The sequence below is a fragment of the Orbicella franksi genome, chromosome 1 (genome assembly GCF_964199315.1).
Source record: "Orbicella franksi chromosome 1, jaOrbFran1.1, whole genome shotgun sequence".
In the NCBI taxonomy this organism is placed as follows: domain Eukaryota; kingdom Metazoa; phylum Cnidaria; class Anthozoa; order Scleractinia; family Merulinidae; genus Orbicella; species Orbicella franksi.
This window is the reverse complement of record NC_138145.1, coordinates 16,374,061-16,396,560: the sequence shown is the minus strand read 5'-3', so window position 1 is coordinate 16,396,560 and position 22,500 is coordinate 16,374,061. Positions and strand designations below refer to the sequence as shown.

Genomic DNA, 22,500 nt, shown 5'->3' with positions numbered 1-22,500 from the left:
TGCCTGATGCCTGATTAACTGATTGATCAAATGTCTGATAGTCTGACTGACTGACAAATCACTGACTGACTGACTCACTGAATGACTGATGTAGAAATTAACAGACTCACTTAGAGACTGACTGACTGACTGACTGAAAGACTGAGGCATGGAATGACGAACTGACTGACTGGCTGATTGCCTGACTGATTGACTGACGGACTGATGCTAACTGATGCATGGAATGATGAACTGACTGACTGATTGTCTGATTGACTGAGGCATGGAATGATGAACTGACTGATTGATTGTCTCATTGACTGACTGACGGACTGTCTGACTGATTGTCTGACTGAATTACTCTCTGAAAGAATGATGCAAGAATGACAGACTGACTAATTGGTTGTCTGGCTTACAGCCTGACTGACTGATTGAAAGACTGACATGCAGAATGATGGACTTAATGATTGATTGTCTGATTGATGGAATGACTGCCTAATTGACTGATTGATTGAATGTAGACAAACAAATAGACAGAGTTCCATGCCAGATATGACAGGCAGACTGAATGACTGACAGACAGGCTGACTGACACATAAATAAGACAAACTTACTTTTAACTTCAAGATTTATAGAGAGCTTCTGTTTATTTACAGCTTCTTTCTTTTCTCAGAGGACTTTGGAAGTGACATGAATCTAAAGAATTGTGGGCAAAGCAAGTGGCCTTGGAAGCTCAGGGTTGCCAAGGTGCTGGCTTTGCTTGTGATTCTTTAGCCTTGTGTTCCTGCTAAGGTCGTGCTAGAAAACGGAGAGACTGTAATCCATCTACAAAATTTGTAGGGATCACACCATGGTGTGATCTTGGTACAGTACATTACATGTCTCCATTGCATTGGACAGTCAACCACTTTGTGTAATGTGACCATCTTGATTCTGTTATACAATACCGTGTAAAAGTCCTCAAAATTGTCTTGTGCAGCCAACTTATTAACCTGCACTCCATCAGTTTTGCCAAAATCATGGGAGGTGACTTGTGGGTGGCTCAACATTTCATTTTACTGTAATCCTTTGTGGGTTAGTTTTTCACAAAATTTTCTTTGCTTTTGCATCATCAGATGTCATTAAATTCTTCAACAAACGCTCATTCAAGATTGCAGCAGAAGGTTGTTTTGTTTTTCCGAGATTCTTGCTTTTGGACTATGGTCATGAAAACATTTAAACAGCAAATCTTTTTTTCTAAAAGGATGCACTATTGTGTGACTGATTTACCTTGTGTTACGAAAAGAACCTAACAATGTCACGCAATTTCCTAAGTATTTCTGGTCTTGAAGTTTAAAACCTTAGCCAAAGCGGACTTCAGATCTCTTTGTTACAATTTTTCCAAGCGACTGCAAATTATACCAAAACTTAAACCATCTCTTAACGTGCAAACGAACTCGATTCGCGCAAAGGTATTCACTTGAAGAACTTGTGAGCCTTCATTATTACGCTAATTTGTAGATACTCTAAAACATATAGAAATCAAATCTTCGCCTTGAAAATGGTGTCCTGATGACGCCGAAACGTCGGCTGTTAACTTTAATATTCGCTTGTTTGTGTTTTAAAAAGTCTGAAAATAGTTCTTTGAAATGCATGTTTTTCTTCCATGTCTGTTTCTTTGGCAGAGTCTATTCTTAGGAATGAAAGGAGAAAACTTGAAGTTTTTTTTATTTTTTCCCGGATTTAGAGCATTTTATAGCCTTAGAGAAAACGACAGTTTACACAACAATTGATTACAAAGCAAAAGTTCCAAATATTGTTTTGATCTATAAAATTCAAATATTTATGCGATGGGTGCGAACAGCGTAAAGAAATTTACATATTTTTGTTCCTACGATTTCACTGAAGCCGAAGTTGTTTTCACAAATATTGTCAACAATTTGCTGCAATCTCGAATAAATTTCTTGATGCTACCCAGCTTGGAAATCCTGGAATTAAAGTTACGGAGCAGAAATTTGAGCATTAAATTGAAAGGTTTGTTTTGATATCATCGGTATCAGTTTTGGTTGTTTATTTGACGCGCGTGCAACAATTTCATTCAGATTCTTTTTCATTTCTCTTGGTAGTTAATATAAGCAGGAAAAGCGCTAAAGACACTCAATTCGTATCTGGTTTCGAATTTTCTCGGGTCTACCAACGATTTATGTAGAAACGAACCCACAATGGAATTTTAGTACAGAGGTTTTTGAAAAACGTACTCCGAGCCAGTCCCAAAGGTGGACATATTTTCTCTTCTTACAATTTACTAGTAAATTTCCAAAATGACCGGAGATGAGACTAATGAAACGACATACTTCACTCGTGATAGTCTCTATCTATTACCAAATTCTCAACGCTAGGATCAAAACGCGTAGGCCACTTAGTAAGGAGAATTAATGTGTCAATCTTGGGACGGTTATGTTTATAGTAATCATGAGGTCTCAATAAAACTAAGCGGTACAATGGCAAACTGGTTTTAGTAACCGGTTTGTTTCTGTTACAATGTACGCCACAGATATGTTCAAAATTTAATATGGGAAACAACTAGGCACCAGGGATTGTCACGCAACTGGACTCTTGACACCATAGTTCCTTTGCGTGACGACTCTTAGGTTGGGGTTTGCATGCTTTGTAATAAAATATATTTCGCGCGTTTTGAAATGATTTAAAGACATATCTGTGGCGTACATTGAGACTGGAAACGAACTGTTTATCAAAACTAAATGTTAATCGTATTGCCAAGTTTTCTTGAGACTTCTCCAGAACTTGGCTTATTTTAGAGAGTTTATCTGGTTCACTCGAAGGGTTGGATTGCAAAATCAAACAACACGGGAGGAAAGCTAACTAATATTTTATTGAAATACTTTAAGTCAAAAAAAAATAATAAAAAAATAATAATAAAAAAGTAATAAAAAAATAATAATCTAGCCAATCTTGTCCCTGCCTTTTGGGCTGCTTCCACTCTGCATCTCCAAGTCGGTGTTGTTTCTTTAGTCCTCATTTGATATTCCAACTTTAAAATCCTGGTCTGTTTTATTTGATCCCTTCACCCAAGCCAAGGACAGATGAACACTTGGAAGAGTTGACCGTTTGCTCTCAAGTGGGGTGGACCGCGTAAAGGAAAGTGAGAGTTTGCTCCCCATGCCTCTGGGGTCTCGCTCTTAATTTGTCACAACGCCACACTCATTTTGGAATTAATAAGTAAAAAAAAATAAAAAGCCAAATTCGTAATTTGACTGAAGATGCTAATACGCGAGTCAATGTATCGAAAAATAAATGAACTGCCGATAAGCTCGCCCTCCCGGACTACTTTGAATGAAAACCCATTGAAGTTGGAAATATCCGCAACCTGGACAAGAAAAACTGAAGCGCTAAAGTGTGGCGCTTGATTCCAGTGTATCACCGTTGAAATCAAAGAAAGAATTGAACATAGAATCTGCCAGTCTGACCTCCCGACCAAACCTCCGACCGACCGTCATTCCACAAACTTCAACAAAGAGCACAAGTCACTAAAAGTCTCATCTGTGAAGCTACTGATGTCAGCGATCTCTCTTTAATTTGGATGAAATAAATTGGCCGATTATTATGGCGAATAAAGGTTTAGTTTTGTTTTTAAAATATAAATACTGTCGAAGGTTTTAGTTAATTATGCCTATTCAGCTTGTTAATGTATGTTTGTTATCTTATTTCATCTCACGTGATGTTACTGTGGAGAGTTGTTTAACTCCGTTTAATTCAAATGCAAATCAAATTCACGAGTGAATGAATGAATAATTAGAAGGACAATTCTCCAGAGAACATCCATGAAGCTGAGCGGGTCTTGTTATTATTTTAAAACTAAAACAAGCTAGGGGTTTAAGCCGAATCGCTGCTTACAGTGATAACAATTTGGGAGTAAGAATGTGCTCAAGTTTTGTTGTGTTTAAATTAAATAATTATGCATGCAAAGATTTTAAACTAGAAAATTGTTGACTTATAAATTTGGTCGCGATTGCTTTTTTATTATGGCCGAGTTTTGACTTCAAATGGGTTTAAAATCTAACTAGACTCGTTAATTTCACTGTAATTAATTATTGTAAAGGACCCTTGACCCTAAATTATTTCTATTTTTTGTAAGAGCATTAAGATTTTTTATGTAATGCGCTAGAAATAAATTATTATTATTTTTGTGAATCAAATATCCCCATTGCAAGAGATTGTAGCGTCCTTGTAGCATCCTTCGCATCCGTGACTTCTCTGCTCGCGCAATGTGAAAAGGAGCATTGTGTGACAATCCGAGGACCCACCAAAAATTTGAGCCATCCCAGAAACGTGCGAGCCCCTCACAAAATGCTTATGACTGAACTTTTTAAAAATAAAGAAATGCAACATTGATTTAATTTTTATCTAGTATATAAATTATATTTATAACCTGTTGGTGAAAAGTTTTGAATTCCTGTCTGATTAGTTCAGTTGGTAAGAAATAAATTAACTAAAGGGCTTAAAATAATGTTTACTGTAAGATATTTCAGGATTACCCTTCATCAATACTAATTACCTGTTTTTAAACAGCTAATTAGACCGGCAGCATTCTGCTGCCGATCTACTTCACAGTTTACCAGACTACCAAATAGAATTATTCCTCAAATACCTATTACATATTTAGTTTCTAATAAATTGCCAATTGACAAATAAAATTACTCTACTGAACACTCCAGAAACTTGACTAGACACAAGCTGTCAACACAAGGATTCCTGGGATTGTTTTGGGTTCTAGCATGAGCTATGATTGGTTTACAGTTAACAAGGCCACTATTGACCCAATCACAGCTCACTTTCATTACCAAGGCAATTCCAGAGACCCTGGTGCCAAAAGTTGGTGCTGGTGAAGTTTGTGAAGTATTAACTACAAATTAAACAGAGAATGAAACTACTTAAGTTGAGAAATTTCTTTAAAGGGAGAATGAAAATTTAAGAAACTGCTTAGTAATATTTTTTTTTTTAAAAAAAGAGATATTTTGTTTATAATTGGGCCTATAGGATTTTATTTTAGTTATTTAAAGTTAAAGCTGATTTTATTTTTTAATGAAAAACTAGAAAAGAGAGAAATTCTGACCCAGTAGCAACCCAATCAGAGAGACCCCCAGAGACTCAGCTCAATTTGATGTTATTTGTGAAAATCCAATCAGGTCAGACCGATGAAATTCAATGATCTCCTCTGTCAATGCTTTCTCTAGAGATACACCTTCCTCAAGCCCCACAATTCAACACCCCTGTTTTACATCCTTCGTTGTGGAACATTTCCTGATACATTGACTGCGAAAAGGCATCTTTCTAGGCCAAAACTGGTGGTGTAGTATTGTGACAAATTAAGTGAAACCCTAAAGACATGAAAAGCAAACTCTCACCTTCCTTCACACTGTCCACCCCACTTGAGAGCAAACGGCCAACTCTTCCAAGCGCTCAAACTGTCCCCACTTGAATTACAGGATCAAATAAAGTTTCCCAGGATTTCTCAGTTGGAATAGCTCAGAGGACATCAGAAACACACACCTTCTCAGAGGCAGAGCTTCCACAACCCAGCAGGGACATGATTGGCTAGATTTGTGTCTTGGTGTGTGTGCCACCTTCTGTCCTGGAATTAAATAATAACCTAACATTTTTAGTAGATACATGCAAGCTCATTAGCACTGTAACTAAACTAATGAAGAAAAAAAATGGCTGTTTCTTGGTGATACACATCGAGATGAAACTAAGCTAGGCTGTGAGGGTGTGTGTTTAGGGTACCAAGCAAAAAAATCCAACCAGCTTAAACAAGAAAACAGTATTAAAAAAAACCTACAATTTGTTGAGTGAATTAAGTACTGAAAAAAACTTAAAGGAGGCCTAAAGGAGCAGTCAAAATATGAAGACTTGCAACACCAAGAAAGAACCAAGAAATCTATAAAAATCAAATTGAAATAAACTACTGATCAGCAACAGTCTGCATTATGAAAGTAATTTATGCTGTCACTAATCATTTTTATCAGGCTAAGCAAAACGGATTATTTATTATACTTATGTGAAAGAATAAAAGATGCTGTTTCTAGATTAAAATAAAATAACAGGACAAGAGAAACTAGTGACAAGTTAAAATTAAAATGCAGACTGTTGAATGATCTACCTGTTGTCTAAATTCTACAAATATTATCATAAGACAGTAATAACTGAATCAAAAATTGAAAAATTGAAAATGAAATGAAACTAAGCCTTTAGAAAACAAAAATAGCCCTATTCCAAAAAAAGAACAATTCCTAAGCATTAAACCAAAATTAATTTTGACTAATTCTTCAATGACATTACCACTCAAACATTTTTCTGCAATCAAGTAGTGTCATATTTGAACATTTTGGTAATTAGTTTTGAAAGAAATTAATAAAGTGGGTAAAGGAGATAAATAAATTATGATGGAGTGGCAACAATAAGACTATCATTGCACCTACATGTAGTTAGTTGTTGCAACTTTTGCAGTGCTTGAAAATAAGTACTATTTTTTCTTGTGTAATTTCAGTTTGGGCTAATGAGCTTGCAGATCCTGACACTTAATGTACAAAGTAAACTAATATAGACAAAGGAAGCATTAGCATTACTATAACTGTTAAAAGTGTTAAAAAATAGGAAAATTGGTAACACTGCAAAAACTAGTAAGGTGCTAAATTTTGTAGTAGCCCACTTCCAGTGGTGATGACAACTGAACATGGAATGCAAAACAACATCTTTTTTCCCAGGCCAAATTTTGGAGATGAAACAATTTTTATCTAAACTGAATGATATAAATTTCAACAACAAATATTTGACGGACTATTTTGAGATTATTCAAATTATAACATTGAATGCTTCCCTTGTTTATGAATTAAACAACCACCATCACGCTGCCATACACTTAGAAATTTTAAAATAGATTTTAAAGAAAAAGCATTTGAAAAAGTAAATAAGTCAGTTATTCAAAAATAATTATTATTTTTGAATTACTCATGGCTGTCTGTACTAAAAGCAGCGAGTCAATGGCTTAAACTAAAGCAAGTTTTAACAAACTGTATCAAAAACAAACATAATTAGTTTACGATTTTCTGAGAGCAACGATAGGTAATAACGTTGAGTGGCAGCATGTTGCTGATTGTTGTTAGAGTTTATTAGTTAAATATTTTACTGATAAAAAAGAAATACACTAAAATAACTATTAATCATTTAGCAAGTTTCCCTTTGAGCAGTGAAGAATGTGCTAGCTAAATTCTAAGAGTTTTGTCACTTAAAAGTAATTTATATTAGCCTGTGGTGAAGCAAACCAAAATGCAAAAGCAGAATACTGAAAAGCTGGTTGTCCTGTACTGTGCTGAAGCCCTCTAATCTTGCAATTTAGGCTAAGAATGAAACCTTGGTATATGCCCAATAAAAAAGTCTCTAAGCAGCTACCATAACAGGTTTCCTGTTTGTTTTCCCTAATTTGTTAAACATCAATTTCAAATTTTAAATTTGAGACTATTTTTAGTTACATTTCTTGTGCTTTGCAAATAATGTGAATTTTGAATTGAAGAAATAAACTCTTGAAGTTTAGTTGAACTTGATTTGTTGTTGTTAATTTTTATTTTACCTTTTTGGCCCAAAAATGATCAGCAACTAGTTTCTCCTCACACAGTGAACCAGACACATCACAAGAATTGACCAAATGATCATGCATCACAAGGAAAATTTGTCTTCATTTGTTTCTCAAAATGATCAATTTGTGCCCATCAAAAAGGCAAGGAGACAAGATAAGAGAATGTGCTATTACTGTTTGTTCATTTGTTTGTTTGTTTACGATTGAGTTTGAATTTGTTTTTACAACTTTCGGTCAAATTTTCTAAACAATTAATAGTTGAGACTTTGTTTAGGAGCAACTGTACATCACACATCTAAGTAAAGGCTAAAAAAACACTGCTCAAAGGACTCTTATGCCGGGACCTTCAAACCTAACTCAAAAGAAACAAACAAGTGTAAGAGTAATATTTACTGTTCAATGGATTCAAATCAGCCAAGTGGAATGGGTTTCATGATTAACTGGTCCACTGATCGGAGTCATAGATCTCTACTGCAGCATGTAGTTCTCTCAAGAACATGCATCCAAAAAAGTAAAATTTGCCGTGAAAGAGATGGTGGCTGTTCATTGTAAAGTGAGTTATTGTCTCATGATGTAGTCACTATAGGATGCAGATCATTGTGTTTGACTACTTTCTGCAACCCTTCATTGCCAGATGAAGACTATGAAGACTAGTAGTAAGTAGTGAAAACATCACAGTCTACATCCTAAGGGACCTCATTACGAAACAAACAACATTGTTTTTAATCAAAATTAATTTATTTTGCTACTGCAGTGAAAACTACATACAGTAACAGAGACCCCTGACTCCAATCAAATAATCACATGCAGTGTACAGCTTGCGAATGGGTGTTTTTTTTACAGGCACTTGTTTGAACAATGGTGGCACACACACACACACCTACATGTAACAAAATTATTTTTCTAGTGACTCAATGCTAATCCTTGCACTGGTATGATGCTTGTGCAGTTAATTTCTGCAGTCTGTGAAGTTTTGATATTCCTCAAAGGGGCACTCAGGATTTCAAGTGACAGGGATGATCAAATTGGGCGTAAAATCAAAACCAAAAAGATTGTTTTGAATACCCTGAACAAATCCTTACTTAAATCAAGCTACCCAAAAACCACTTGTCAAATTTTCCTACCCAAAAAACTCCCAGAATTGAAAATTTCCCACACACAAAAATCCTTCAATCATCCCAGTCACTTGAAACCCAGAGTACCCCCTATGTGGCAATCAATCGTTTTTAGCTTTGTTGAGGTCGTGAATAAGTCTGCTGTAAGGTATAAGATAGTAGATCTTTAGCTTGGTGTCAATTGATGTCAGTGTCGATCCATCTATTGTTAGTCAAGTTTGTTCTGGCTCTGTTTTAAGTTCATGTTTGTTTGTTGGTTTGGTGAGGTCACAAATAAGTTATTTATAAGATGTCAGTTTCAGTCCATCTATTGCAAGTCAAGTTTGTGTTGGGTCTGTTATTTGAAGTAAAAGTTTGTTGGCTGGTTTATTGAGATCATGAATAAGTGATCTGTACATGTAAGTAGTAAGTAGTGAGTAGTTGTTGTTGTCAGATTCAATCTATCATTTGTTAGTTACGTTTGTGTACAGTAGGTTCTGTTTGAAGTCACAGTTAACTGTTTATTGCTTTGTTGAAGTATTAAAAAGTCAGTAGCTGGGTGAAAGACAAGTACAAGCCATGTAGTCATTAGCATCAGTCAAGAGTTGTTTGTTCTAATAAGCTGGTCACTGTACATGTTTTAGAATTCATCAGGTTGACTTTTTCTAACCAATGCAAGCAGTTTGCCAAGAGTCTATCTAGCTAAAGAAATAACCAACTACCTGTAACCTGAACGGGGGTTGTGGAACAACAGCTGGGTGAAAAACCTCCCCATACGTCCACTTGCACCTAGGAGGAAAACCCCGGGCCAGCTGTACCCCATGTTCAAAGGCCTCCCGGGCTGGGCCAAAAAAATATATGACTAAATAGAGTAGACAATCTACTTAAACTATCTTGTTGTCTTGTCTCGCTTTTTTCTAGTCTCTCCAAAGTCCATACTGTGTTGTTATGACCTCAGCTATCTAGCATCCTGTGATGAAACAACCAAAATGATAAATTAATGTGGAATCCAATCTGAAGCTCTAGACACCAAGAAAGATAGACATTTTTACAATTTGTTTAGGTTTCACAGACTAAAAAACAGCCCTCACATGCATCAAAAGTGACAAAGTGAATTTGAAGTTGAAGTTGAAACTTTATTGCACAATTAAACACTACAGAATTATAATCCAATTAGCTCAAAGTTATCTTCGTGCTATTAACACATGTACTGCTTTTAAAATTAACGTTGTTTTACTTTTGTCTTAGAATGGTTTTCAATTGAGTGTCGTAAAACCAAAACCAAAGTAATCACTCTAGCCAATCATAAAGAACACAGACAATCCACTGAACCAATCAAACCTCAAAGTAATTACACGAGGCTGACCCACTCAAGCACAGGAAAATGTGTGCAAATGATTTGCGATTGGTATTGGTTTTACTGGTACTTCTGATTGGATGGAAAATTGGTGCGAGTATTTTAAGCCAATTGCGTAGAGTAGCGAGTGTAAAACCAATTACTTTTTGTCACTCAAATGAAAACCGTTCTGTATATTAATATTAATGTAAATTTTGATTGTTCAGACTCTTGATTACAATATCATTGTGCTATTTACCCTAGTCCCCATGAGTGGATAATCAAAGTTTGACTGTACCCCAAAATTAGATTAGCCCTAAGTGGGGTTTCTACACTATACATAACTAAGGATTATAACTTATTTAAGGGAACTTTTTAGTGCTTTTTAATTTTAAAATTGGTGTCATAAGGAGTAATGACAAGGATTGGATGGAGCCTAACAAATGTGCAAAATTAAATTCGCAGTTTTTGCTTTCAACAAAAAGGAGAACGCAGTCCTAATGAATTGAGATTTCATGGGACAACTGGTCTTGGATGCAAAATTGGCCTCTCATTGCCAAAAACATCCCATACAAGTACATATGAGTTTGTTTTGTTTTCTCCATCGAGGCGCAATGAATTTTTACGAAAAATAATGGCAAAATTCCTAACATTACTGTATACTAAGCCAAAATTGATTGAATTTTGTTAATTCAGAAAGGTACTGATGAATCCTTGCTTAGGGTCACGGATTCTAAATGGTTTCTTTGATGCACCATAATCCGAATGATCTTGGATTACTCTGTTTGGTACAGAAATGCTAAATCTGTTTTTGGATTCAATCATGAATTCTTAAAATTTCACTGTGCACCAAAGATTTCTTGGTTGAATGGAAAGCCTTATTGGAATGCTTTTAAGTCATATTAACATGTGTTCCACGCTTGGCAACAACTACTTTTAGTGTTATAGAAGAGTTAATAAAAACTAATGAGACAATCTCAGATAGTGCCGGGTGCAATTTACAGCTCTTACACAGTAGTCACACAGGTCCTCACCCCTTCCGTTCTCCCCCCTGGTAGTCAACTTGGTCTTTTCCCCTTTGCAGAATATGAGCGGGCATAATCTTAGCAGTGTGTACGTTTCATGCTTGTATTTTCTTTCAAGGCCCAAAAATAACTTACAATTACTGTTTGGCAAGATGGTTTTGAATTGTATTGAAGTGTTTTACTTTGAGTTTCATTCATTTTAAATTCAATGATACATAGAAGTAGGTTACAAAATAAGTATGTTTACCTGAGGGTCTGCACATTTGGGGCTTTCCACTGTCCTTTATCATTTCTCCACTGTCTATCAAGGTTTGTCCACCGTCCATCCAGATGATCTGAAGTTAATTTAACAAATTTTTAGAAACAAGAACACTCTATTAACATTGACCAGGCCCAGGTTGTTCAAAAGGTGGATAATGTTATCCAACAGACAGCATGGTTTGTTTTGTCAAGATTTATACACTGGATAGTGATGTGTTAGAGAAGTTAAGTTTCAAACAAGCTATGTTTTACCAAGATCTGAGTTACCAATGAGCAACGTTATGATGCCATACTTTGGAATACGATGTCGGGATCTAAGAGCTGGAATAGTTGTCTAAATGACAGCAAAATTTAAAAAATATTATTGTACCGTAATACATTGCCAATTAATTCAGCTCTAAATAAACCACAAGGTCAACACGTACAACATGGCCGCTTCAACACAACTTTATTATTGCAATGCACTCTGAGTACTGACACAATATGTACTATAGGGTACTTAACATATTAAACTGTTTCCCCCTTAGGAATGAGATATTCTTACAACAAGCAACACAATATTAGCTATTACATTAGCTACAGATTCAGACGGACAACAGGTTTCCTGATTCTCTCTGATTGTTTCAAAACAACTGGCGATGGAGTGTTTACAAGTTATGCTCTTCATTAACACTAGAATTTGGCTCATTATCTTCATCTGAGAAATTGACTAGTGGCTGTGGCACCTTGGTGGAAACTTGGCTATCATCTACACCCAAGATATACATCGTATACATGTATCTAACCCTCTAGTTGCATTTGGCACCTTATCATGAGTTCTGAACAAATGATCAGCATGAACATATCTTGTTTTATGGCCATTCTTAATCAAATAAGTTCTGGACCCACAGACCTTAACTATACATCTCTAAGTATTGCTACCGGCTTGAGTATTTTTTATTTGAAAAATGTCATTCTCTAAATACAGCCTATCTTGATGACTCTTTAAATCCTCATACTCCTTCTGCTTATTCTGTTTACTCTCTATTTTTTGGGCTAGATCAGATTTCGCTAAACTTAAACAGGCAAAGTCTCATCAACAATTCAATTGTGTGGTGCTGTGTGGGGTGGTAGGGGGAAGCTAATTTGCAAACCTGTGAGCCTGAGCCTCGAGCCGCGAGCCACAAGTCTCTTTTTGCGAGCCTCAAAAGATTCCCGCCAAAAAATCCAAAAACAGGTATAATGTCCTAATATGGTATTTATTACATGCGGGGTGCTTCCATTATGCCAATATATGGCATTTTCCGATCAAACCGGGCCAGCCAAGAGGAATCGGACTCATTACATTTTTTATTCCTTTTCCAAATTCCCTACATAAGTGAAGAGAAGCAGGACAGTGAACTGGTTTTTCAAACACAGAACGGCAAATTTCCGTCGGACCAGTCCGACCAAAATAAGTGGACCACCTCCAGAGATGATCCCAAATATTCCAGTTAGAAGAAACCGAAATGGACCTTACCATTTGATTTCCTACCAAAATTTCAGGAATCTTTGGCATAATGGCAAACACCCACAGTCTTCATGTGTAGGTGCACTGTAGCATGGCAAATGAGGTAATGGAAAGTTTTTTGTCTCTTTTTTTTTAATTCTACCAATAAAGCAGATATTATATAGGAGGGACGTTTTCCCATCTTGCTTTTTGGTAGCTGCAAGCGAGGTAAATGGAAGTGTCATGACAGCGTGACATTTCATAAGTTGACAGTTAGGATCACAAGATTCGTAAACATTGTAATCAGAGACACAAGTGATTGTGAAATAGGTTTTTATCGAGAGAACACAGCCTGAAAATAGGACGCATCATAACACTGGAAGAGAATTAAACAAGGATTTGTCTAGTACAAGTGAGTTGAGTATGCGAGTTAAGGTGTACCCCACAAGTTTAGTACAGAGGAAACTTCTGCTTAATCTTTAATTAGTTTGCAAGGAATTGTGATTTTTTCAGCACAGTAAATTGCACTGGTCAACTTTCGCTGGGCCGAGCAAATGGGCTTTATCCCCAAACTTTTGAATTGCTTGAAATAAGCAGTCGTCCAGTCCTTCGATTTTATGGGGGAACTATTAAGAAAAAAAACAATTAAGAGCCTGGTTTCCCAAGAGACAAAACAACGGACAACTGTGAGCCCCCCAAAAAATAAATTATGCATCTTTCGTGGCAGTGCTTCTTGATATATAATAACCTAAAATTCGCCTCACTTGAACGTTTCCCTGTTTATATTTGGATATTAGTCAATTTTACATAATCAACATTTTGATACAAAAATTTGCAGGCTGGGGAAACTCAAAATTTCATTCATATATATCTGAAACACACTTACTATAAATAGACCTTCAAAATCCGTTTTGATACAGACAGAAAACTACTTGCGTGGAATTTCATGCATGAAAGAAAAGCCAACTCTTTTGTTTCTTCTGCCAAGTGTAGCATTTACTGAGTGAAACATTAACGTTAATTTAAAAACTAAAAAAAAAACAATTAAACAAAAATGCAGTGGCTTGCAAAAATAGGCTTGCAGCTCGCAGCTCCAGCTTGCAGGCTTGCACATTAGTTACACTCAGGGTGGTACAATATCTTAAAAGAAAACCTGCTAGTCTGTGTTTGATAGACCTACTGTACTATTGTTTCCCTCCAGAACCTGTTTGCAATTAAGCCCCCCTCCTTTACTATTCTGACCGCTCTTTCAGCTGCACCATTTGATTGTGGGTGGTAAGGAGGAGTTAGAGTGTATTTGATGTCATTTTTATGTGTAAACTCAGCAAACTCATTTGAAAACATAGGCACACAATGTATGCAATTTTTTTGTGAATTTAAAGCCCCTAGAGGTAGCAGCACCTAGTGGACTCTTCTTAACTTAAATGGTTTGCACTTAATTTTTTTCTTGTTAACTGCAAGTAATGTAAGGCCTGGTTCATACGTCTTATTTCTGCCCTGTCTAATTCAATTCAATCAAGTGTGGCAGAAATTCGATTGTTGATTCAGACATCGCACTTGAGTCAAACTTAATTCAGAATTAATACGGCCAGGTATGTCGGTCAGCAGAAAATGTTCTAAATGTAGAGTTTTCAATATGGCAGACAAAGATACTGAACAACGAAGGACTAGACTATGCAAAAAATTATCCACTAATGGAACAAGAAGGAGAAGGCTGACAATACAGCAGTATGTGTTGCAATATGTTCAGGCTGCATTGGGTCGCGAATGGCCAAGTTTCCTCTTTTTCTTGGGGAGGACCAAATTTACGCATGCTTAATACTTTAACATAATGTACATGTATGTATTAGATTCAATACAGTAGAAATTAGACGTTTGAATAGGTGTCCCATTTCTGTTAGATAATGTAACAAGACCAGTCGAGCATGCAGCAGGAATGTGGTATGAAGCTAATATCTCAAAAACTGACCCAGTGATCCTACTTTTTTAATGCAACAAATTATTCAGCTTACAGCAAAAGCAGAATGCATGTGCAAAAATGTCAAAAAATCGTGGAGTGTAAATTCCTCCAACTTTTTTTTTTTTTCATTAATGAAAAATCTACTCAACAGAATTTTCTATAATGTTTCCTGTTTCTTCTTCTGTGCATAATAAAAAGATTTTAAGAAAAAATATGGCGTCACCAGCTTAATTTTTTAGATAGATGCAATTGATGGTAAAAAGTGGGTCAAGTTTGTTCCTATGCAACAGAACAGTGCAACCTTAATTTATGAGAGTTACCTGAAAAAAAATAGCACAGCCATTTAAAACAGTACAGTTCCAAGCCTAAAAATTGCACCTAGTTCTATAAGTCTTAAGAAAACAGAAAGCTGTTTTGAGCCACCTTAAACAGTTTCTCAAAAATCCGATTGAGCCATCTTAAAATAGTTTATGTCCAATAGAAGGGCTATCAAATGGCAACGTCAAATGTAAACATATGGTAAAGTGTGCACACAAGTCAAGTGACCCATCAGGCCAGCACTTGTATGTACATCTGTACCTTGGGTTTCTGTAGCATGAAGAGACTAGGAGAATTTCTTCTCCACCCTAGCCCATCACAGGGTTAACCCCCATAATTAAATTTGCCAGGACTAATTTATACATAATGTACACCTGGGTGGAGAGAAGCACTGCGAGAGAAAAATGTCTTGCTCAAGAACACAACTCTATGTTCCCAGTCAGGGCTATAACCTGGACCACTTAATCCGGGATCTTATAGTGCACTAAACATGTGGCAACTGTGCCCCCCTAAAGCATATGGAAAACAATATATTTACCTGGTCAGTCAAGGTGACTCTGCTTTGATATCTGGTCGTTAGAAATGTTGCATTTAGACGTTCAGTCCATCAACAATTCGAAAGCTCCCTCCTTTCTTCTATATTTTTTTGTTGCCTCTTGTCTTATTTATCCAGTCTGTCCTTGGTCTGACAAAAAAAAATATATGAAAAAATATGAGAAAAACTGTGCATCTCTACCACACACAACATGACATAAGACTGCAACAGTCATTGCAACATATTCTGCCATCTGTTACAAACTTTCCAAGATGGCAGTGGTGCCCGATAAGAAAGGTGTATATGAGAAAGACAAGCACCATCAATTGTCTAATTCCTGGAAGTAAGATTTCCCAGCACTTTCTGATGCAAAGAAATGAGACCATTGGTTGAACTGGAAGTGTTTTGAAAACCCCATGTACAGAATCTTTCTAAACCCATTGCCTTGATGTCTTATCGTGCTAATCAAAATTGATAATAAATAATGGAGGCCTCTGAGGTCATGTTTAGGTCAAAAGTAGTTAAAACAAAAATTAAGGTTGTTTTTAGCAGGTCATACTGTTGTTATGGTAACATATTGTGTCACAAAAATGATAAGACCATGTTCATCAGTGTGTGACATAAAGCTCTGATTGCATTTGTGGAAAAATATACCCTTTTATTATGTATTCGGATCTTCCTCGGTCGTCTTCAGCAATCTTTAGCAATCTTCGGTAATCTTCGGAAAGTGTTCGGAAATGTCCCGAAAAATGCTTGGAAACATTCGCCTGGCCTTTGGAACAATTTTGGAAAATCTTCAGAAATCTTCGGAAAGTGGTCGGAAATCTTCAGAAAATCGTCAAAAATGGCGTCATCAGCATGTCTAATAGTATTTAGTATCACCCAACTAGTGGACTAATGCAAATCCTGCATTTTTATTGGCTACACTACTAGAGGACTATTAGTAATAGTCCTGGAGTAGCAAAATTGGTGCAATCGAGCATGACCCTTTTGTTTGTTTTATTCCCAAATAAATACTTCTTCATCTTGCATTTGCTAACTTTATTATTGCCTTTTCTGTCCAACTAGTTGGGTGATACTAAAACAATTAGACTCTTCGCCCTCAAGGGCCACGGGTCAATAGCCCTTGTGGTCTATGGGTCTAATTGTTAAATAATAAAAAGAACATTACACGTTAGCTCAAAGATATGAATTTTATGTTCTCATGGCAAAAACGTGTAATATTTTTTTTATAATATAGACATACTGATGCCGACGTTTTTGATGATTTTCCGAAGATTTCCGACCACTTTCCAAAGATTTACGAAAATTCTCCAAAACTTGTCCAGAGGTCACATGAACATTACTGAACATTTTTCGAAAAATTTCTGAAGATTACCGAAGATTTCTGAAGATTGCCAAAGACTTTCAAGGAAGACCGGAAGATATTTCACTTATACACCAACAAATTTAAGTACAACTTCTTGAGACAAACTTGATGTCAGCGAAATCATCAATATCTTCACTAATGAGGATATGGAAAATGCACCACCCGAGTCCCAGATGTGGTTCCGTATGAATTTAGGAGAGGTGTATTTTACAGTAAATACTCGTGTCTATATAATAAATATGCAAATTAGATGGAGCCCGTTTGTGTTTTTTAATAATTTTAGTACCTTTTATTCTTTTAGCATTTTTAGCACCTTTACTATTGTCTAAGAGGATTTCTGTGGCGTTGTAACTTCGTTTTATAAGCTAAAATCCCTGACAAACATCAGTCTCGGAACCTTGTTGCTCAAAACAACGGCGGGCACGTGCGAGAGATAAGAACTTGAATTTCCCGCTGTATAAATTAATAAAAGCGCAACACAAACTACTCCACGAAATTAAAAGATAACTTAAACAATAACAAGAACAAAACACTAGAAGAAACACCAATTTTGGAAAACAGCAGCTTTTGGGCCTAAGCTTACCTTTAGGAGTTTTGCTTTTGTTAGTCACTGAGCGGTACCGTGTGAGGGGTCGAACAAGCACTCTTCATTTCACTGTTCTGCAGCCACCAAAACCACTTTTTTGCACACAAATCCCAACCAGACGAGCACAAATATGTTTAATAAGGTAAATCATGCCATAGATGACGTATTCATTGTACCTTTGGCACCAAAATAAGTTTATAATCCTCCTTAAAACTGCAAACTCCCGCCGCCATGTTGGATTCTCTTTCGTTACCAGTTTGTTTGTTTTTTCCTTGCGTCACGAAAAGTTCTCACGGAAGACGGTTTTACGCGGGAACGTTTCGCGGGATCACGTTATTCATGTATCGCGGCCCTGATTTTCTCTTGACCGCGTTCATAGCTTTATGTCACGCACCGCCATAACTCTGAAATTAAAAACGTACTTGTTTTCAGACGAAGCGAGCTACTGAGCTGAAAAGTTGTTAACAGATATCACCTTCTCTTATGCCTGATGAGGATAAAAACTTTGGTGGCTCTTCAGTTTTAAAAACTTTTAAAAACGCGAGGTTACCCCTTATTTTTATCGTATGGGAGTGAAAGTGACCAGCCTATTCAGCTGTCCACTGTTGCGATCCTACTTTATCGGTTCTGGTCATGTTGGTGTCTCGAAACGTTTTTCACTTAGTATCAGCCTTGCAGTCTAATTTTTGTCCTCATACATTTTTTTGGCTGATCAGATCTCTTGAAGATCCTACGTTGGCAGCGTTTATCGTATGCGGTCCCTTGCAGTTTCTGGTTATTCAGCAGCTAATTAATTTCTGGTTACATTCACTTCTTGTTCTTTCAAGAAAAACTGCTGACATCAGCATTTTTGTTCGAGATTTCAGGCCAATTATGTCAATTATCTGTGAAAAAATTCGTGGCTACCTCCAATTTTGTTTTGTGTTTCCAACAGCCCTTGCTTAGATTTTTTTTTTCACATGGTCCTAATTCGCTAAAAATACCCTTGTCTTCAGGAGATATAGACTACGAGTAGTCCCTCTTTCGTTTGGTCCGCCGAGCGAGACCTCGAGGAAAACTTAGCTGCCCCCAGGATTTTGCGCGGGCATTTTTTTTCTCGCGTTTTTCTTTCGCGTCACGCCCGATGAGCTAAGCGCACTGTACTTAGCCCCAGAGGAGTGTCAGTCGCCTTTGCATTTTAAACTCTCACAAGTTTAGTTGTGACCACGCACTGAATGCAAAATTGTTTCAGTTCGATGATTTGATTGTTTGTCCTCCCATGGGAAATCTAAAACTTATTCCAAGAATTCTTCGGTTTTGCAGAGAAAAATGAATTTTGAAGACTTCAAAATACACTTTATTTTTTTAATAAGTGACCAACTCGTCGACTAGAACTTTTTAAATGACAAAAGAATTTTTTCCTACCAAGATTGGAGTTAGAAAAGGAGTGCCTATATAACTTTTGATTTCCAAAAACTTTCCCAACTTTTCCTTTATAACTCAAAAAGAATCATTTAATAAGTAATAACGAAACAGTGAGCGAAAGTCGAGAAGGTACAATGCGGTGCAATGGCAGAGACCACTACTATTCATTTACCTTCCCTTCTCACGGCACTGAAACAATTGATACTCAGCTAAACAGTGTATATTTACAGTATAGGCAATATCAAGACAAATAAGCTTTTTCTACGGTTGTAAAGTTTTACTCCCTACACATCTTGTGCTTAGACAACAGTAACACATGTACGTTTAGAAAACAGAGCTATGAAAGGAAAAGCTGAAAACTCAGAAGAGATTTAAAGGAAGGAATTTTCAAAAAATATAGAATCGGAAAGGAAAAATATTGCGAAAGAAAGGTGGCTAGTTATTTACAGCAAGTAGCAAAGCAAGAAATTTTGAATTTCAAAAGGCTATTCAAAAACTCGTGTACTGTATACAGGCTAACCTTCATGGTGTGGATGGTCAATACGCATGCACTCAATGATTCGTTAATTTATCGTTTGTCTTAGCCATTGGAGTGCGCATGCTCTGTTGATAATTACTGCTGGTAACACTCGTTGAACCCTTGCTTCTATAGCCTTTATTGTACGACTGAGAGAGCCAATAACTCAAATCAGCCAAAAACAGAACGTTTTATTGCCGTTCCGATCCTTTTCAGTATTGGACTAGGTTGATTCGCTAAGTCGTTTTTAGCCATTAACCCTTTGAATACCAACTACGCATATATGCGTAATTAATGGTTGTGCTCTTTGTACCACGTCATCAATTTAAATGTCATCAGATATTCTTGATAAGCTGATAGTAGTGCTAGGCTAGCCCTTTCCGCACAATGGTCAGGTTTAGATATCGACCACATCCCGACGTCGCAAATCGAAAAACAAGGTTATCAGTTTTGGTGCAAAAACGGTGGTAAAATGGTCCACAACGCCTATGATTGATCAAGGTCCATTTCTAGGCTTCGCCCGTAATTAACATCCAACTTTTCACTGCAGCCAGAAAGAGCATACAATGCAAAAGGTAGCCAGTGTAAAAGGGCAGAGAAAAACAGAAAGGAAAGGGCCAACAAACGAAATTGAGAACGGTTAATGGCAAAAAAAAAAAAAAAAAAAAGTCCAAATTTTGGCTTATGCGCATGCCCGTAATTGAAGGTTTGCTCAATTTTGTACGTAATCCTCGAAAAAGCTCTCCTTTTAGCAAAAAAATGCCTTTTTAGCACAACTTAGGCTTATTTAGCGTCATGGCAGCTAAAAAACCTGACTAAACGGTTAAAAACGGTATTTTTTGGCAAGAGTTTGGTATTCAAAGGGTTAACTCGTGAAATGAAATTTATCAGCCGCGCTTTCTTGGAACCGTACTGGAGGAACATCAGTTCTCAGTTTTTCTGTACAGATCTCGCGGTGCTCGATCCATACTGCTAAGACCTATGGGCCAATATTCTGCTAAGGCCCTCGCACTTCATAAGACTTAAGCTGCCCTTCCCACTTTTCAAAAGATTTGCTTGCGGAAAGTCAGTAATCAAGAGAAATCAGTTGAGTACAAAAAAAAATAAACTTGCTCCGGCTTTTTTCAAGCCAGTGTCTGAAAAAAATGCGTAAAATGTCGGAGGAACAAGTATCATTAAGGGTGAGCGAGAAGACTTGCTTTATTCTAATTACACCACGGTGTCGTGGCTGTTTTCAACGTATCCGTGAGTGTTCGCGCTATTTCCTGATTGGAAAGCTAGAATCTGAAACCCTTCGAATGCTTAAACGAAGATTCTCCGGGGAAAAAAAATATTATACTTGTTCCTACGACTGAACTACGTGACTCTAATGACTCTGAATACACAAGAATGCTCCCTGCCGTTAGACAGTAATGAATTACAAAATTTTTCTAGCGTTGGACGTGCAAATGTTACATGCCCAAGGATTCGCGGGTAAAACCGCTTTTCTAGTCGTTGTCTGTGACGTTAAGAAGTCAGAGTACCATGTATATTGTGTTGTGTAGCGCCGGCGCTAATTTCCCACAATACATTGTGGGCTTGTCCAATTCCGGTCATCTCGCTGTTGCTATTGCGCAGGCTGACTTCGTTTGTTCTGCTTTGCCTACGCTTTCAAATAATTTCTGCGAATGGGTCTACGTTAGTGTCTGTCGCGTTAGTGTCTGAATGCTTGTCGTCTTCACTATCCTCCGTCTTGTATTTTTTCGTCTGTAACTGTCGGTCAAAGTAGTCGGCAAACTCCTGTAAAAGGAACAAACCACAGTCAGTGTGAGTCAGTCACAAAACTGCCACAAAATCACGGCTGCAGTCGTGCTAGAACAAGTTGAAACATCTTACTCTGAACATATCTCGAACAAGAACCTGTTTGCACAAGATTCGTAATGAAGAGTTTTGGCATCTCAACTGGCTCTTAACCCCTTATTGTACCCAGATATCTCAAGACCAGCAGGTCTACAAGAAACAACGAGACATGTAGAACACAAAACTAAGAATGATACGGAAAGTCATTATGTGTTACGTCATTTAATTTATTTCAGATGCTTTCAAAGGCGTTGGTATTTTTTCGACTGCAATTATTATTAAAATAAAACCAGCCATGCTAGCAAACTTATTGTTGTTGACAATTTCTAGATTATCATATATGTCCTAATGAAACTAAAATCAGTTGTACTACACTTGAATCTAGGGGTCAGGTAAGAGTTTTGTTTGTCTCACTACCTGCTTACAGCGTCCTGGGTGTTTCGAACAAAAAGTAGATTTTAATCTAAAACTCTATCCAATTCTATATCACTATTTACATTGGAAAATACTCATTACAATATATGTTTTTAAAATACTTGCAGACCTTGGAGATAAAATCTGTAGTAAAAATAAACACCTCCACAATGGATATTGCTCAAACTATTCTTTGTGTCTTCATTACTGTGCTATCAATTTTAACAGCAATCGATATGATTCTCAATGGGTCAAATGCTAGGTGTTTTAAGCCAGCTAAAAAAACACTATTCTAAACACCAGTCAGCGATTGTTTTGGTTTGCCGAGGTAACGGCTGTTGAAAAAGTTGACATACGTTTACTTTTAAATAGGCCAAACACTTTAACTGTGAACAGACCCCTATTAGGGTTTTCTTGTGACGCACGGACGTTGCTTTATATTTTATTGTTTTCGCGTTTAATCGTTTCACGATTCAATTTCAAAACTATTTTATTTTTATTCACGAGCGATCAGTGAAATGGTGTTACGACTGATATCCAGTCGTGTGTGATTACTTGATCAAGTAACACAACTCCTTAGATTCAATTGAAGAAGCGTTCTGCCTGATTCAGGCATATAAATAAATAAATATTTGTCACGTCAACAATTTTTAGAACCTTTAATACCAGTTGCAAGTTCATCGTGGGGTGAAATTGCAACCAGTTGTTACGGAGTGTGAACGCGAAGCTTCACGGTTCTTCGTCGTCTTCGGATGAAATAGA

General features: G+C 36.8%; 1 protein-coding gene and 1 long non-coding RNA gene across 2 annotated transcripts in view; both read right to left on the bottom strand.

The window, feature by feature from the left end:
* Positions 1–2,413: 2,413 nt before the first annotated feature.
* On the bottom strand, positions 2,414–17,985 carry LOC145493262 (uncharacterized). The gene is made up of 4 exons (XR_014050109.1): positions 17,562–17,985; positions 15,613–15,759; positions 11,315–11,402; positions 2,414–9,676 (listed from the first exon to the last, which is right to left on the bottom strand). It is a non-coding gene; the product is annotated as an uncharacterized LOC145493262 (long non-coding RNA).
* Positions 17,986–18,506: 521 nt separating this feature from the next.
* LOC145493252 (sulfhydryl oxidase 1-like) overlaps positions 18,507–22,500 on the bottom strand; it is a 14,640-nt gene continuing 10,646 nt past the window's right edge. Inside the window, exon 11 of the mRNA XM_081472680.1 lies at positions 18,507–22,500. This exon is cut by the window's right edge and continues 679 nt beyond it. Coding sequence (XP_081328806.1) covers positions 22,445–22,500 — 56 coding nt within the window. The 3' untranslated portion in view covers positions 18,507–22,444.